Here is a 17,334-nt window from a genome sequence, read left to right as displayed (position 1 = left end):
GCTGGCGTGAGGCTGACGGCGTTTGTGCCCCAAAATATGGTTCTCAAAATCCAGCAGGGCCGCCTCAGAAACAAAGCAAAGAGTTCAAACCATCCTGGGACCACTCGATCTCAGCCATTTTGTTTGTTTGCTTCACGGAAAATGCTGAATTGCTTTATCACTTAACAGGGCTCCTCGAACTTGTCACCAAAACTTACCTCGCAGTGAAGAAACGGTACTCAATCTCCAGGCGCCTGGAGCATGGCCATTTAGTCACAGTTTCGGTTTTATCTCAAAAATTGTTTGAGTTTTGCAGACTACTCCATAATATTTTGGTGTTTGTCTTCAGGTTAAAAAAAAAATTGTATTTTAAACGACTGACCATCAAGAAAACACTCCCCATTGGATGTGGCCAGTGGACTTTATTCTTCACAGGCTCCAGGCAGGGCCCTGTTCTCCCCGTTTCCGCGAACTCCAGTTTGAGACGCCCCGAGAACCACCGGGCTGCGGGCAGCTTCAGGGTGTCGTCCAAAACGCCTGACCTCGGTACTGCTACGAAGATCAGTGAAAACCACCTGATGCCATCGTCCCACCCCCAGGACTCAGGTCGTGTGTGGCTGCAAAAGGCCACGTCACCTGGAGACGGTGGCCGGCACTATGCTGGTCACACAGAGCTCTGCACGAGTCGGCAGTGAAGCCTGCGTCGGTGCGAGAACGCAGAGGTCCCACGACTGCTTCCACGGACACGTCCCTCGGTTTCGCAGGCCCTAACTAAGCCTTCTGCGGGGCGTCTCCCCCTACATCTCTCCCCCTTACTGCGCCCCGTGTAGGAGAGCTGGGGGCTCTGCGTCCCACTCATCTAGAAGCCCGGAAGTACCAGCGGCTGATGCCCTTAGTCATCTCAACATGGGGTGCAGTGAGTGCCCCCCCAAGCCTGGCCCCCACTGACACAGCGTGGAAGTCCACAGTCAGGGCACCTCTCCAGATAACCAGCTCTGAAGATGTTCCCCCTTGTTGGCGATGCAGAAGTAGTCATCAGAAGTACCTGTTCCGGATTCATCTGCTGCCGCTGCAGGTTTCAGCTGTGCTGCCTGAGAGGCACTCGCGGCCTCAGAGCGCAAAGGAGCGAGGACCCTCTTCTGATTCTCAGGCGCAGACATCGGGCACCTGCTCACCCCACCATGTAGCAGACAGACAGCTAGAGGAAGGAGTGTAAACATGCTTGGGAAAATTAGGGCTTGATCCAGAGGTTTGTTTGGTTTGGTTTGCCTGTTTTAGTCTAAAGTTCTTCTGCATTTATTTCACTTGGGAGTAGAATAGTAAGGAACTCCATGGTTCTCTGGAAATTGGAGGCCTCGTTTTGCTGAGTGTCTGTAGATTATTTCAATTCTTTGCGGTAACAGACGATTTGCAAATGAAAGGTCCGGTTGCAATACCTGCGTAGCTCGATAACTTGAAAGAGAAAGCGTTTTCTTTCAGGGCTAATGTCTGCCTTCGCAGGGATCCCAGGTAAGCTGCCTCTGTCTTCTGTGACATCGCCACCCCTCACCGCCTCAACCTGCCTTCTTTTCACCCAGACATCAGAGGAGGAGCCCGTGGAGGTGGCTAGCTGTCAGCAGGTAGCATGGGCACCCGGAGGCTGACTTCTTCTGCAGAAGTAGTAGGTTTATTACTAGGGTGGGTCCTTCCAGGGCGTGAAGGCAAACTTGGCAAACATGCCATTCAAGGCCACACATGTGGGGACAGTTCACTGCCCAGCTTCCAGCACCCTCTGCCCCTCCCACTTGGGACAGCCACTGAAGTAAGCAAGCCCCCACGCTGGCATTGGAGGACACGGCCTCGCTCACGACCAATGCTTCTTAGAATTCAGCCAAGGGAAAATTGATGAGCAGATATTCACAGTCATCAGTGTTAGGGACACCACAGAATGTCAGCTTAAGAGCTGGTGCCCGGGTTGGGGTGGGGGGGTGCGGGGGGGCAGGCTGCTTGCACCTGTTGCTGCTTCTGGCCGATGGCTCCTGAGTCCCCGCCACACACTTCCGTCTGGGCTGCAGCTCCCGAGTTCTCCGCACCCTCCTACGCAAGAACAGTTGGCCGAAGGAAGGTCCACGCATCAGCCTCATTGCCTCCTTTCTGACTACTGAAGAGTGGGCTCTCAGTTGGTGACGTCCACTGTGAGTGGCAACTTTGAAACAGGCTCTTGGATAAAGAGATCTGAGCCTTAGGGTGAAGCTGCCTGTTACCCAGCATGGCCGCTGTCGAGAGGGGGGAGGGTGGGGAGAACCTCTCAGCAGCCAGATCTGATGGTGTAAACTCCTAGTCTTCTCAGTCTGGCCAGGAATTCCAAGCTACAAATGTGCCCGCCACCATTCCTCACCTGGCCCCTCCAAGTAACCCGCTGGCCTGCCCGGGACCACTCCCAGAACCAGCAGCCGAACCTGGCCGCGGGACCCGACCTTCTGACGGACAGCTCTGCGGCATTCGGTGCCAGCTCCCGTCATCACACACCTGCTCGGCCAGGGGAGGCCACGGAGCAGAAGCTGCTCCAAATGCATTTCCGCTTAACAAACAATTATTGAGCACCTGCTGTGTGCTCGTCCCAGGCTCTGGAGAGACAAAGGTGAGTGAATCTAAGCGGCCTGCCCTTGAGAGGTTCACCATCCAGGCCAGGAAGCAGAAAGCGGGGTTCACCCTGCAAACTGCACACTTAGTAAAACTCATGACTGCAGGAGAAAGTTACCGAGAAATAATGCCACAGACGTTATTAATTCCCCGCTGGCTAAAGACTTTAATTAAACTGGTATGTGGAAAGAGGACAGTCTTTGATTCATCTTTAATTTTAGAATTTTGAGTTGGGGTGCACGTCTGGCACACAGCGGCCTCATGATCTGGCTTCAGTCACAGTTAACAGTGTCCCGAGGAAACAGCATTATGAAGACAACATATGTTCCTACTGAGAGCTAAAATGTCCCAGAGGACGAGCTGGAGGAAATGCCACGTCGCTGGCCACTCGGAAGCATCTGGGCCCTGGTGGCTGTCCTGCCCACACCCCTCCCCCCATGTCTGTCTCTGCGCATAACAGATTCGCCCAGATCCAGTCACAGAAGAAAGCTAAACCAACTTCAGAAAGGAGGCCTGCAGGAAAGGTAAATAATAGGATTCCAATATAGGAAGAGACCTTGACATCTCTTCCCTGGGGAAAAAACAAAGGGTATGGCTTTACGTCTCAACAGGTCAGATTTTACATTTAAATACAAAGGAAACTTTCTAACTGAAAAGTCTGAGGTGAGCTACCCGAAAAGGAAGCCCAAGTTTCCGCAGAGGAGTTGCATTTCCACTCTGTCCCATCCTTCCCTGGGTCCTAAGAGTTCTTGCACTTGGACAACCGACCAGTCTGAGAGTCATTCGCGTCCTGCCCGCCTCCGGCATTCCTGGCACCAGCGTCCTTCTCCTCACATGGCTTCACCCCCGGGTCCCCGTAGGGTCTTAGCCTGGGGGCGCTGTCTTCTTGGGCCTCCTAGGCTCCTCCCACCCCACCACCGCCCAGCCTGTTGTATAGCACAGTGCTGTCAGTTTTTCCAAGAATTTATAACTACGTTATGAGCTGAATTTCACCGCCCCACCCCCCCCCCCGCCAAATTCATACGTTGAAGTCCTAACCCCCCAGTTAGCTTACAATGTGACTTGTATTTGGAGACTTTCAAGAGGCGATGAAGTTAAAGGAGGCTGTCACGGTGGCCCTAATCCCATCTGACCGGTGTCCGTCAGGGAGAGGAAATTTGGACACACAGAGGGACGCGAGCTCGCAGCGGAAAGGCCACGCGAGGACGCAGAAAGCAAGTTCGCATCCGCAAGGCAAAGAGAGAGAGAGACCCCGGGAGAAACCGAACATGGGGATGCCTTGATCCGGGGCTCCCAGCCCCCCAAACTGTGAGAAAACACTTGCCGAGTGCTTCAGTCGCCCAGGCCACGGCGTTTCCTTACGGCAGCCACGCGCACACGCAGACCGCGTGCGTTGCTTTTTGTTTGCACGTTTATCGCCCATCTCGCTAGGACATGGCCTTCATTAAGGCTAGCCCCAGCGCATCTTATTTACCCTCGTACCTCCGGCACCTAGACCCGGGTCTGTACAGATGAATCAAATGATTAGACTCCTATCTTTAAGTGGAGACAGGGAGGTCAGCTAGCCAAAGGAGGCCTTCTGGAATTGGAGCTGGAATCACTGTTTCAGAATAGATCTTCCTCTGGTTTCAAATGAAACACGAGGAGACCACGAGGCGCTAACAGTCTCAGCACTAGAGCGGACCCTTGGGGCCTTCGCGCCAGGTGCTGATGTAAATGTCTGCATTTTGAGGACAAACCCCTCCCTGTGAATGAAGATATGTGGAGTTAAGAATCCTTCTTTTGTTTGACAAAATCATCGTCTATTAACCATCCCTCAGAACAATAGCAACGCATATTTCTAAGCCTCACGAAAGACGTACAGATGCCGGTTGGTCACTAGCTGATAATTTCTCAAAAGTTGTTCTTATTATTTTTACTAGCAATGAAATGTAATTGTTTCTGGAGCACTGTAACCAAGGCTATGCATTCTGGATAGTCTTTTTTTTTTTTTTTTTAAGTTCTACTTTATATCACATGCCGGAAATGGTTTCGGCTAGCAATTTCTTCCAGTGTCTTTTTTATCATCACGTATGACAAATGTAGTACCGTGCACTATGGCAGAGTGCTCTCTAGAGGTAGCCAGAGACTACAGAGGCTTCTGCAGAGAAAGGTCATTCATAGTACATAAAACTAGTAATGAACATGACTATCTCTGATCCCCGATTCCCAGGGTTTCTGTAACACATGCTTACTCAAAAAAAAAAAAGCACTCACATGCACATACAGACATATGCACACACACTTTTCTATTAAAGTAGGCATAAGAAATTAATTACTTAAGAAAAAGGAAGAAAATTACTTGCTCTAATACTATTGTCAAAAATATACCACCTTTCCTCCAAAGCCAGTTTCCACTTCCGGCCGTTGTGTTCTTCCTTCCCTGTTCCTATAACAGGAACTTCGAAAGCTGACTATGCGCATCGAATCTGATCTGTGATGCAGATTAGAGCCATCGGTTCCAACATACTCACCTTCCTCTCAACAACAACACAAGATCGATGTGTTTAAAACATGGTTCATGAAAAGTACAACGCGGCTCCTCACTCTGTTGCCTTGGGTCAGTGCCCAACCACACTCCGGAATAACTGCATGCATTTTGCATCATTTTTTCCCCCACCATTAGTTAAATATGTTCAAGAAACGCACAAGAAATGTCAACGCTTCTCTCGACAAGTAAAACAATATGACCAGACAACATCAACATCCAGATGATAAAACACACATATACACAAATATGGAGCAGAGATGGGAGGCAGGCCATCTAACGCATCGCCAAAAATGCCAGGGTTTTAAGAAAAGAAAGGTTCGATGCCACATATCAGCCAGTGAAAGCCACTGTTTGGTGGGTCCCATTCGTTTGAAGCCATCTCTGGGTAGAAGGGCTGCAAAGATCCTCGTCATGCCGGGGCTGCCATCTCGACCACCATATTTGTCTGTTAACAGCACAACAGAACCCCGGCTGCAGACACAGACGCTGCCCCACGCCAGGACAGGAGAGAACAGTGAGAAATGAACCGCGCCGGCCGCAGTCAGGCCCATCAGGTGCAGAGCGGAGTGACCAAAACCATGTGGCGGGTGCGTTAGTTTAGCGATGGGGACTAAACAAAGGTTTGTGAGCACATGTGGGTGACGGAAGCACAGCCCTCTGGCAAGGCGCTGCTTCAGTGGAGACATGAACCGAGTGAGCAAATAGTACCTGTGACGGTTTCATTAAATGGTCCTGGACCCTTAATGGGAAAACCATCAATCTTGATCCATTCACCTCCTAAATTAGGAAAACGCAACCTGGTAGTTAGAAACGAGGACTATAGGATTTTCCACATTTCAGTGCATCCCCAACGTATAGTTAAGTGGTCTGGTCAACAGGCTTCAAAGGGACCTGCCCGGGCCATCTAGTGACTAAGTACCTAAGCTTCATGGACATCTTTTTAGTCTTTTGCACATGGCTTACTCTAGCGAGTGCTCAAAAATGTAGGACAAAACGCTAACAACCTACATTAAATTATTTTAAAAGAAGGAAGAACTCTCCTAGTTTTCAGTCTTTCGGCCAGTTAGACGAGTCTAAAAAGTTGTCGTTCAGGAACTCTTTAATGATTCTAAACTGGCATTGACCGGAAGAAGCAAGGAGGGATGTTTCTCCCAATCTAAGGAACAGAAATACAGCCTCCGATTCTAGACGAGACTTACCGGGCAGGCTTTCCGCTCTGTAAACGGGACGGCTCACTCCACTGTGGTTTTCTGCAGTAACCAGCACAAAGTACACTACCCCCGGCTCTGAAACATATGGTTTACGTCAAGCCACTGTTTCAAATCTCCAAGAATGACAGTTTGATTCACTAACTGTCCGCTTTGTACCAGATACAACCACATAGATAAAAAAAATGAATTAAGTAATGAGTCTAACTAGAGTCTCCTCTTTTTTTAAAAAAAAAATCGAAATGCTAACATTCCTTTCGTGCGACTGACCCCCAAAACACAACGTTCATTTAGCATAAAATACATGGCACGTGAAATAAACCTGGATTCGTGACTATTCCACCAAAAAGCTTTTAAGCTTTTTAATGTGAAATCAACATAGCAAACAGGAACACGCTGTCCACTAAATACATGTTTCAAGCTACAGTGTCAGTCACGACAGATAACATTCCCCTGTGGAAGCTCCAAATAGAAATTTCTAAAAAAATAAATAAAAATCATAAGAAAATGTAACTCATAAAATTTAGTACATGGGAAATCTTCAACGCAATAAGTAAAGCTTCATGAAATTTTCTCCTTTTCACAATAAAATGTACCCCTTACTATGTCTGCCTGTTGTCTTTGACCCTGTCATCAAAAATCTAGAAAAGCAGTTCCTAGAATCTTGAAGTGATTGGGCCTCCCTTTCTGACCTGCATCTTGGGGTCAAGATCAAATAAATAGCAGTGGTCTCTTTGGCTGGGTTCCTAATGTCATTGGCATGTGAAGGAAAACAAGATGGCAGGTTACAACAGGAGTCCATCCTGGCCCGGCCGCCTCCGAAAGCCAAGCTCTGAGGTGCTGGCCTTCCTCGAAAAGAATTATTATCTTGAGAAAGGTAAGCGAAGGCACCAACTCCTCGAAGGGATGAAAGTTGGCAGGCATTTGAGGGGACGAAGGGTTGGAGAGGTTAGAGGGAGTTCCGTCAAAGGCAGTCATGGTAAGTACACTCCTCAAAGTGAGGAGCATTCCTTCGACACACTTTAGGTCCCCAGCCGGAGGCCCAGGAACATGGTGACAATGCCGATACCGTCTGGGACACCTGCTGTGCTCAGGTCTGGTATGGCTTCTGTGTGACTGGTGTGGCAGGGCCTGGTGGCATTTAGGGTTTGGCATGACCGGCAGGACTAAATGGGAAACGCTCCAGGTGCAGACGGAACATAAAATCGTGCTTTGCCAGCACCTTCTCTCTCTGTTCTGAGCGTCTTCGTATTTCAAAGAAATTTAATCCGCATGCCCCCGATTCCCATTCAGTTAATTCATCGAACTCACTTCGGAGACACCGCTTTTTAGTGAGTTCTTAGTCTCTCTTTTTGCATGTTTTTCTTCTCTGCGGAAGTCATCACCCAAGGTTTGAGCAAGCGAATATGACCCTGCTCATGCCACTGGGCTCTGTGGGGCTATAGGGATGAAGAAGAAATTCATACTTTCTTCTGACACCCAGGGACCCTAATGTTACAACTCAGGAGAGGGGGAAGGAATAGGAATGGTAGACTATGCCCAGGAACTGAGGAGCATGAGTTAATTTTGACCCGCTAAAGGAAGGCAGCAAAGGGCTACCAGGGCATGAGGAGACCTGGTTGTCATAGATGCTAATCTGTTACTTCCTCATGAGCCAGCCTGAGGCTGGACCATGGGATGGTTGCAGAGTAAGTGGAGTTTGAGCCCACTGGGATCAAAAGAGCAGAAGCTAGAAGAGCCGTCGGAGGCTGGTCAAAGCTTAAGTTCAAAACCACCTGCACCTATGCCTATAAAACCATATCGTTAGGCAACATTTTAAATACTCCAGACTTCGAGAACCAAATTTCATGGAGAGAAATGTTACATCTTTGAACCAGACGTGGCTAGGTATGACATAGGACACACCCCTTTACAGGGACATGTTACTTGAGTAATCCCTAATGATAAAATAAATTTATAAATAAAAATAATCTCAAGAGTAGGCTACAAAGATGTCCAGTAGTCAAGTTCCAACAAAAAAGAATCGAGATAGTTTCCCGAAGCAGACTGAGAAACTAAAAGTTGCTTCCAACATCGATTTGGAGAGAGACCAGGAACACTGGGCTCCAACGCAGGTCCGGCAGCAACAGGCTCATAACCCTGGCTTCCTGTTCCTAAGGGACCACACGAGCCTGGCCAACCTTTGTCTCACGAGTGGTCGTCCTAAGGATGGAACTAAGAATGCAGGTGCAGTTAGTTCTGACTGGGAACAAGACCAGAGTGTCACTTACCCACATCCTCAATGAGGAAGGAGTGTGTCTCCGCATTCACCTTGATGTACTTAAGACTTTTCAGTGACTTCCCATAGGCAATGTTGTAATGCTCCACGGGTCTACTGGTAGCATCTTTGGGTGGGTCCCACGTGACTTTCAGGCCCATTTTAGTGGACAGCAGTTTCACGTGCCTTGGCTTCAGTGGGTGGTCAGCTAAGCAAACAGCGCAACTATCAACTTACGGGAATGGCAGATTGGGAAAACGAATTTTTTTTTTTTCCAATGTTCTCTGATACTGTTAGCAGAAGAGCAAAATGACTTTTAATCTGTCTGATCCTACTGTGAACACAGTCATGTTTGGACATCGTTAGGGTATGACAGCAAAACAAACATACCGAACCCACAAGCTTTTATGTATTTTGGATAACTGTGGGCGGTAAATTTAAGCCCAAAGTGAAACAAATCAAAATAAACTCTAGGCATTCTCCGGCTTGACGATGTTGCCTTGCTAGAGCAAGGAAAACAAATTAGTAATTTGACATACTTTCCAGAGGTGTTCGCATATTAAACTAGGTCTTAGGACTTCACATGGTACAGTTGGACAATCTTTAAATCACCTCTGAGAGGAATAAGGCAAAACTCATAATCAGGAAGAATGCCCGTTGTATCCGAGATGAGAAGACAGAGCATTCATTCCCGCAAGAAAAACGAAACAGGGTCATCAACACCTTGACAGGTATTTCAACCTCTGCTTTCATCTGTATTTCACCAATTTAAGCGTTTCTCTGTTTTGTCGTAGAAGAAAAACAAGTTATTAAGAAGCACAATTACATTTCTATCCTCAGTTATGAGGTTCCAAAATAGTATTCTTGATTTTCAAAAATAACCAAAACGAAACACAATATTTTGTCAAGCACAATCTCTCAGCTCATCATGTAACTGATACCGCAATGTAACATAATATAAACATATGCTGAATACTCATGCAACAGTTAAATTTTGGGCAAACTTGGATCTGAAACTGATTTTTCAATGATGCGAGGCATTCCTAGGGGGTAAAAAAAGTAACCTAAAAACAAAACAAAACAAAACAAAAAAACTCAGACTCTTTAAACTTAGTCAGAGTAAGAAAAATGAATTCGGACTCTGACGGGAGAAGGGAGGGGCGGGAGAGGGTTTCGGGACCGCACACAGATTGGTTAGTATGTGATTTTAATACTTGATGACGATTCTGAACAGGATGAGCAGGGCTGATTAGCACACACAGCCGGGAGGTGCCGTCGGCCCCCTCCACATTCCACGTGAGGAAAGTAGGGTCTGGAACAGAGAGGTCAGGGAACGGCAGCCGAGGGCCAGCGCAGCCGAGGGCCAGCGCCGCTCCGTCCAGCCCTCATCCTCACGCCCAGCCTCCCCGCGGCTCACAGACCACCAGACTCCGGCCCCGCCCGTGAAGGGCTAATGACAGCACCCACCGGGAGCGAATTCGTCGAGGAGCCACCACTAACACCAACGGCGAAACCACCCCCTCTGCGTTGGCCATTCCCTCTGCCACCGTCCTCTCTGGCGGGCACTGCTGCCCCCGCCCGCGGCCGCAGTCCCTGTGCTGGGTGCCGTCCCCCCTCCCTCCCCCCCATAGAAGGGAATAAGTGAACGACGCGCTCTCGGGGACTTCTGCATTCTCACAACAAAACCTTGGACCAGACGGACGACATCCTTATGGTGATACTTTAGGCCTTTCAGTTACCCATGAAGGTCGTTTTTAGACACAAAGCCGTTTGGGGGACCCCGGAGTCATACCTTCGAGGCAACCTTAGTTTAGGGCCAAACTCCTTCTAAAATCAGCTCTGAATTTAGGGTTCTCCTATCCACCCCCAGATACCCCGCAAGGCACACAAGGCGGGCCAGTTAAACAGAACACTACAGGACTCGGGCAGAAGGTACTTTCATTCCCTGGACTCACGTCGACGTTGATAGTTCACATTAATGTTGTGTTTGATGCTTCCCAGTGAATGTCACCTGAACCTCGCTCAGAAAGAATTGGACGAAGAGAGGAAGGCTGGATAGGATGAAAGATACCGCGTCCATTGCTCCAGCCCCACTGATGCCTGAGCTCTGAGTGAATTCATCAAACCCGCATCCACCTCAGGAACCACCATGCCGGGCAGGCACAGATCGGTGTGCGTGAACTCGGATTACGAACGCTTATTCTCGGGGCTGGAAACGAGGCGATACGCCCTACTCCCGATCAGCGTCGTGTAGGTCTCATGACTTCGTTCCTTCGATGGGGAGTAAAGCTACATGAAGAGGAGGAAATCGGTTTCGGGGGCTCTGGCTGCTTTCTGGGTTCAGTGCTGCAGGATCTGCATTGTGGGAGCAAAGCATTTCCTCATCGACTCGTAAGTGTCCTTAGAAACTTAGGACAGACCGTCCTCTCGCCAGGTAAATGAGGCCTTTCGTCACCACGTTCAGCATTCGCCTCTGTGGAGATGATACTAGGAAAATCCTGCACAGCTCTATTGCCCACGAACTGTCCCTCTAAAGAGAAAAAGGACAAACCCGAAGTCGAAACAACAGGGATTATATGGCCTCATAGAGTTTGCACGATGGGTTACGGCTGTGAAAAGTTTTTTTTGTTTTTTTTGTTTGTTTGTTTTTGTTTTTGGCTCCGTAGGATGCAAAATGAGAAAATGGACTTAAGCTGCAGCCTAAGGGATTTTAGGTGAAGTAACAGGAACTTCCCGTGTGTCCCCCACCCTCCCACCCCCACGCGAGGCTGCCTTTGAATGGACGTGGATGCCAAGGTGCTCCAGACGGGAGGAAGCCAGTGAGGGTCTGCTATGACTCGAGCACTGCGTACAACAGGTCATTTACGCCCTTCACACTGGTGAACGTTATCCAGATTCAAGATTCTGCCAGGTACCGAGAGGCAAGATGACATTTTGGTGTTCTTTGAGATACCCGGTGACTGCCGGGCGAGACGGCTCGGTGCCATGGCTTCCGCGAGACCTCTGCCGCTCTGCCGGGGGCTGGGGGTGAGAGCACAGCCAGCCCCAAACCCCGGGTCTTATCCAAGCGGGTCGATTTGGGTCCAAGGTCGAGGTACAGGTCTGTGTCTACTCAAGGAGGGAGACAAGATTTCAGCGGCCCCGCAAAGTCTGTCTTCGGAGGGTCTTCGGCTTCTGCAGAGCGGCCTCAAGGAATCCTGCAGGGCTAGCAACCGCCCTCAGAAGCCAGAGTCCAGCGCTAGGTCCCCAGGGCCGGCCTGGCCTGAGCAACATCTTCACGACCCGTTCATCATGGTGGACGGGGTCACGATGCCTCACCTGCCCCTCCTTCTTCCTGCCCCAGCATCTCTCTTGGCACCGCCCACCAGGGCTCACTTAAAACACTGGCGGGTTCAACGAAAAAGTGTTTGGAGGGTTTGGACTAATGAGGTCAACCAAGGGCATCCAACCCAAACACCCTCGAGGACCGGGAAGATCAAGCAGATAAGTGAAGACGTGTCAAGGAGCGTGCACCCCACCTGGGGGCGCGACTTAGCTTTTAGGCATCCGTTTTTCGATATTTGGACGTGTTGGTGACCCCCCACCCTTGCCGCCACACCGAGGAGAGACCGGAGACGGACAGAGAGCCCGGTGGCAGTGGGAACCCCGGCTCCAGGCGTCGCTAAGGCCAGCTCGGCCCTGCACCTCCCAACGCACGGCTCCGCGTGCCCGCGAAGCCTGGGATTTAGATGAGTTCAAGCTGGGTTCGTGCCACCTGCAGCCAGGCCCTGATGGGTGAGGAGACGATTGATCAAGGCCTTCCACGAACGTCGAAAATAACTCGTCGGCGCTGGCCCAGCAGCCGGTGCCTTTGGTCGCTAAGGCTGCCAGCGCAGACACACCCGAAGAGGGACGAAGGCAGACAGCCAGCGGGGACGGTGCCCCTCCTGGCGGAGTGCTCCGGGCAGCCCACCCAGGCCGGCCGTGGGCACCGAGGAGCCGGGAGGACGCGCCGGGTCAGGAAGAAAACACTCACGGGGATGCTAACGGCGTTTAAAATAAACTCGTCCCTCGAAACCTCTAAAATGCCGCAACGATTTCTTCAGGACACCAAGGACTGTTCTTTAATGCCACAAACCCTCGTGCTTATGTAAGCCTCCCTGCTTCTCCTTTGTGTGAAATTCAAGTTTTACTTTCCACTGGAAACCGCCCAATAACTTCCCAGACTCTGAAATGAAGAAAACACAGATCTCAGCACGACCACGCGTGCGTGACCGAAAAACCCAACCGGCGAGCCGGGGGACGCGCGGGGCGCCCCAGACCAGCAGCGGAGCCTGGGGGCAGGCGTCCACATGCCCCGCGACCTGGCGACTGCGATGCCGAGGCAGGGCGGAGACATCCGGCTGCTGTCCATCAGGGACCGGACAGCCCGGGAGCGTTCTGCTTGGCAGACACAGCAGACGCTTGGCACCTCGTGGGCAGAACGCTGCCACGGCTGGCCGAGTTTCCAGTAACGTCTCAAATGGACGTTGGAATTACATTTGCCGAATAATCACGACCCTTCCCTCAGTGACAAACGGACAAACAGGGGGAGCGAGGACAAGAGGTTTCGCAACTCGCGAAGTAGAATTTGCAGATGGCCGACTGCGTTTTCCACCTGGAAGGTGGGTCGTCAGACACAGTCTGAGTGTGAGCAGAGTGGCCCAACTCCTCCCCGACATGTCACCGTACACGCGGGGCCCAGTGGGAGAGTTTTCCACAGCTGGCCCGGTTCTCTGGGAGAGCTGTGTAAAAAAAAATAAAGCCAAACTCCAGGTCTTTGGGGTCTTTAAACTTAAAAAACACTCCTGGGAGCTAGACAGAGCTTTGCAAACAGAACCTCTGACCCCCCGCCCCCTCAGGGAAGTGCTGTCCTCCCATCAGAGAAAAACGCCGAGGCAAGCAGACGTGCTGGTCCCTCGGGAGAGCCGGGCAGCCGGGCTGTCCAGACGTTACCCGTGGTTCGCATTCCTCAAAACCTAACCAATTCCCGTGTCCTGGTGACTGGCTGGACCCTGCCCACACGCCCGAAGTGTCCTGTCCTGTTTACCTGGTGAAGGTGAACTCGGGTGAGAAGCTGGAGGGCTCTGATGCCCCAGGCTGCTCCGGGTGTGGCTGGAGCCCCAGCCACCTGCTGCCCCCCGCATTTCCTGGGGAACAGAGGGGGCCGGCTGGGCCGCTGGGCTCTGCGAACCCTCCTGCTCACCTCTCCTGTGGCCTCGGCTCAGCCTGAGTTCCCTGCGGTTGTTCTCGGCATTTTCTGATACCGATAACAACAAAGCATCATTTCATCGAAACTAACAGCCATATTAGCACGTGTGCATGCCGATGTGCCTCTGAGGGCGCTAGATGGTCACCGAATACAATCATGAATGACGTTTTCTCTCCATCCGCTCAAAGAAGCCAAATGGTGAGGACATCCAAATCTCAACATCTCTGAGTAGAGCTCGTACCTCCCCAGACGGCCAGCCCCACTGCCAACCTCATCCTTCTCTGTGCAAGCATGCTCCCCCTCGGGCGAGCTGCAGGTGGCCATGCGTCATGGAAAGAGGTGACCCTCACGCCTGGCGTCAGGAAACTGCTCCTCTGCTGCTGCACACAAGCTGGTCATGGATGAGGTCACTGGGCACCTCTGCCGGCACCAAGGAACTTCCCACGGAAAGAACCCGAGGCCTCCTGGGCAGCCCTCTGTCTCCTGCATCCCCCTCTCCCTCAGAGTGGCCCCCCCCGCCCCCTGCCCAGGGTACACTCGGCTCAAAGCACCCGCAATCCTGCAATTCTGGTAAACAAAGGCTGTGGTTCAAATGCCCCCCAGCTACTTCCAGTGGACAAAATTTGCCTAGAATGTTCTAGAGTTTAGGTTGTCTGTTTATTTGTATTTGGGGGGAGACAGGAGAAGAATGACCAAATATTTGGAAATATAATTTACCTCGCATTACTCCCCTTATCTTTCTTCTTTCTTTCCCTCGACCCTCTAAACTGGGAAAGGTTTACAAAGCAGAAAAACACAGAAATGGGCAATAAAAGAAAACACCGAGGATTTCTGTTTCAAAACAAACGGCAAAATTGAAATCAAATTCTCAAGCCCAAAAGATATTCTCAAAATGAACCTGCCTTCTCCCTCAAGATGCTTTCCAAGACGATTAAAGGTTAAATTTGTATCAGTCCCATTCAAGTCAAGTCTCCCTACGAATTTGCAACAGTGTATCGACTTGCGCTGAATTGAGACACTGCCATGGTCAACGCTGCGGGTTGGGGACCCAAGAGCCGACCCAGCTCATCATCCTTCCTCCTCCCTTGCCTTCTGCGGTCGAGGCCAGGACACGAATATTCACGGCCTCATAGGTAGCGGTGGTCACGTGATCGATTCTAGCCGGTGGCACCCGCGAGGAAGTCACTGCTGCCACTTCCCGGAGGACATGACAGAGGGGTGGGGACTGGCTGTCGCGCGCATTCGGCCTTTTTTCTCTTCCTCCTGTTTTCCCCTCTGGGGATGCGGCAGCCATCCTGGACTGCAAAGTGACAAGTCTGAGAATGATGGCCCGGCCTGGGGTGGCAGAATGGAAAAACGGGAGGCTCCGGGGTCCCTGAGCGCCTCTCTGCTCCCGAGTTTATTGGCGAGGGGCATTGGCACTGGCCACTGTCCCGCAGAGAGTGTGTTCCCAGCGGCCCGATCCATTGCTACATGGTATCGTCATTTCTGGGTCCGTACAATCGAGTCACTTTTTCTCTTAGTTTCTAAATGAGGCCTGCTTTGTTTTGACTTTGATTTCTTTCTGCGTGTTGCTTCTAAGGGGTCCACCCCGGGGATTTAATTTCGACAGTGTCCGTGCTTTATTTGTCAGTGTGCCGTGGTCTTGAGTGAGCACATCTGTCCAGAAAAAGATGAGGCCAGAAATTAGAGTGGGCGTCGCCAGCAGAACTGGCAGAATTTGATCATTAGGATTTAAGGTTTTAAAAGTGCTTGGTCGTTTTATTCAGGAACCAAAATAAGCAAACGCTACTGTTCCAGAGTCAAAAAAAAAAAAAAAAAAAAAAAAAAAAACAAGAATGTTCCCCATCTAAACCACTAGCTTCCCAGAATGGCTTAGGGAAACAGAATTGGAGGGACTCCACAGATATATTTATTTATAACCACAAGAAGAAAAAGAGGGACCCTAAAGGGAAAATGTGTATGAATGGGAAGGGAATCCAGGACTCATGCCTGCTGTTGACCGGCACCAGAGACCCTAAAAGAAACCAGTATTTTTCAGGTTTTTGTGGGATCGTGGGCACATTCTTCAAATTCAATTCGCAACTGAGAAATAGTTTCTTTATAAGAATTACCATTGTTTGCTGGTCCAGCTTAAACACAGCCTACTTATAAACTGCCTGACAAAAAAAAAAAACCTCCCTAAAAATTCATTCCTTTTCTCAAAATGTGAAAAGCCGTCCTCTAACTACGTTGAACACTTGGGCATTCCTGTCACTAAAACTGCCACTCGCCTTACGCAGAAAACTCCCTGGAAGAGGCTAAGCAAGCATCGCGCCAAGGCAGGTATGAAAAAGGGTAAATGAGAAGATGTGACCAGCCGCCAGCCACCGCGTGGGCAACCCGGATTCCCGATGAAAATCACTTTCTAAAATATTTTTAACGTTTGAAATTCTTTTGGTATTTCAGATAACCACCTAATGGTTATGAACAGGCACAAATAAGCTATGAACGAAGAGGTAACAATGCACAGCACGCCTCATGAACAGAGTTTAGGTTCGCAGTGGGGCCATTTGCGATTAAAAATAAAATAGAAAAGTAAAGGAGAAGAACGGAAACGGACATTTGTCGTAGACCAGCTAAGTGCCAGCTGGATATTTATTGAGTACCTACTGCGTGTCGGATTCTGAGCTAGGTACTGGGGATCCAGAGGTGATTAAACAGAGTTTTATATTATCGTACTTATCAGTTCTTAAATCTCTAATCCTGCACATTGTGCTTTAGTAACCCCACTTTTATAAGTGAGGAAACTGAGTTGTAGAGACTTAAGTTAAGCCAAAGGCACACAGCTAGCCAGTGACTGTGGTCAAACCCAGAGCTCCCCGAAAGCACAGCCCGGGCTCTTTCTCCTACACTTTGCGGCCTCGCAGACGTAATTATCACTAAAAGGGATAAATGTAGGCCTGGAGAGAAATCAGCGTCAAAGCCGTGACACCGGAAGTCATCGGTGGAAGCTGAATTCACGGGGATCCATGGTGTCAAGGAGACTCCACGCTGCCGCAGCCTCATCTCTCGGTCCTCGACTCCCTCTCCTTCCGACAGGAGCTGAGTGCTTCTCCTCCCGGAAGAGCCTCTTCCCCCGTCTTCCCTGGCCCCACCGTCGCCTGCCTTCCAGGACACCATACTCCCTGGTTTCCCTCCCACGTCACAGCCTCCTGTGCCAGAACTCACAGCGTTAGCCATTCGCTGGCTTCAGAGCCCGGCCTCTGCTCCGCCCTCCTCGGCATGCTCTCCCCTCGTCTTCCCGGGCTACGCGAGCACATCTGGTCCTATGCTCGCAAACACCGTCCATACACTGATGACTCTCCCCGAAGCCAGAGCTCCAGCCCCGGCTGAGCTCCAGTGTGTCCGACAGTCCCCTTGCCATCTTCAATGGGACCCAATGAGCATGGGTGTCTGAGGACTGACTGGGGAGAAGGCATTTTAAATTTGAAATATTAGTGATAATAAGGAGACCCGCGAAAAATGC

At 50.4% G+C, this 17,334-nt stretch overlaps 1 protein-coding gene across 1 annotated transcript in view; it reads right to left on the bottom strand.

The window, feature by feature from the left end:
• The window catches only part of FNDC1 (fibronectin type III domain containing 1), an 85,645-nt gene that overhangs the window by 54,609 nt on the left and 13,702 nt on the right, over positions 1-17,334 (bottom strand). The window contains exons 2-4 of the mRNA XM_016152715.2: positions 8,610-8,804; positions 6,331-6,417; positions 5,840-5,908 (exon numbers count right to left, since the gene is read on the bottom strand). Coding sequence (XP_016008201.2) covers positions 5,840-5,908; positions 6,331-6,417; positions 8,610-8,804 — 351 coding nt within the window. The remainder of the gene's footprint in view (positions 1-5,839; positions 5,909-6,330; positions 6,418-8,609; positions 8,805-17,334) is intronic.

Source organism: Rousettus aegyptiacus, unplaced genomic scaffold (genome assembly GCF_014176215.1).
Source record: "Rousettus aegyptiacus isolate mRouAeg1 unplaced genomic scaffold, mRouAeg1.p scaffold_m13_p_1, whole genome shotgun sequence".
Taxonomy (NCBI): Eukaryota; Metazoa; Chordata; class Mammalia; order Chiroptera; family Pteropodidae; genus Rousettus; species Rousettus aegyptiacus.
The sequence above is the reverse complement of the archived record's forward strand: the minus strand, read 5'-3'. Positions and strand labels throughout refer to the sequence as shown.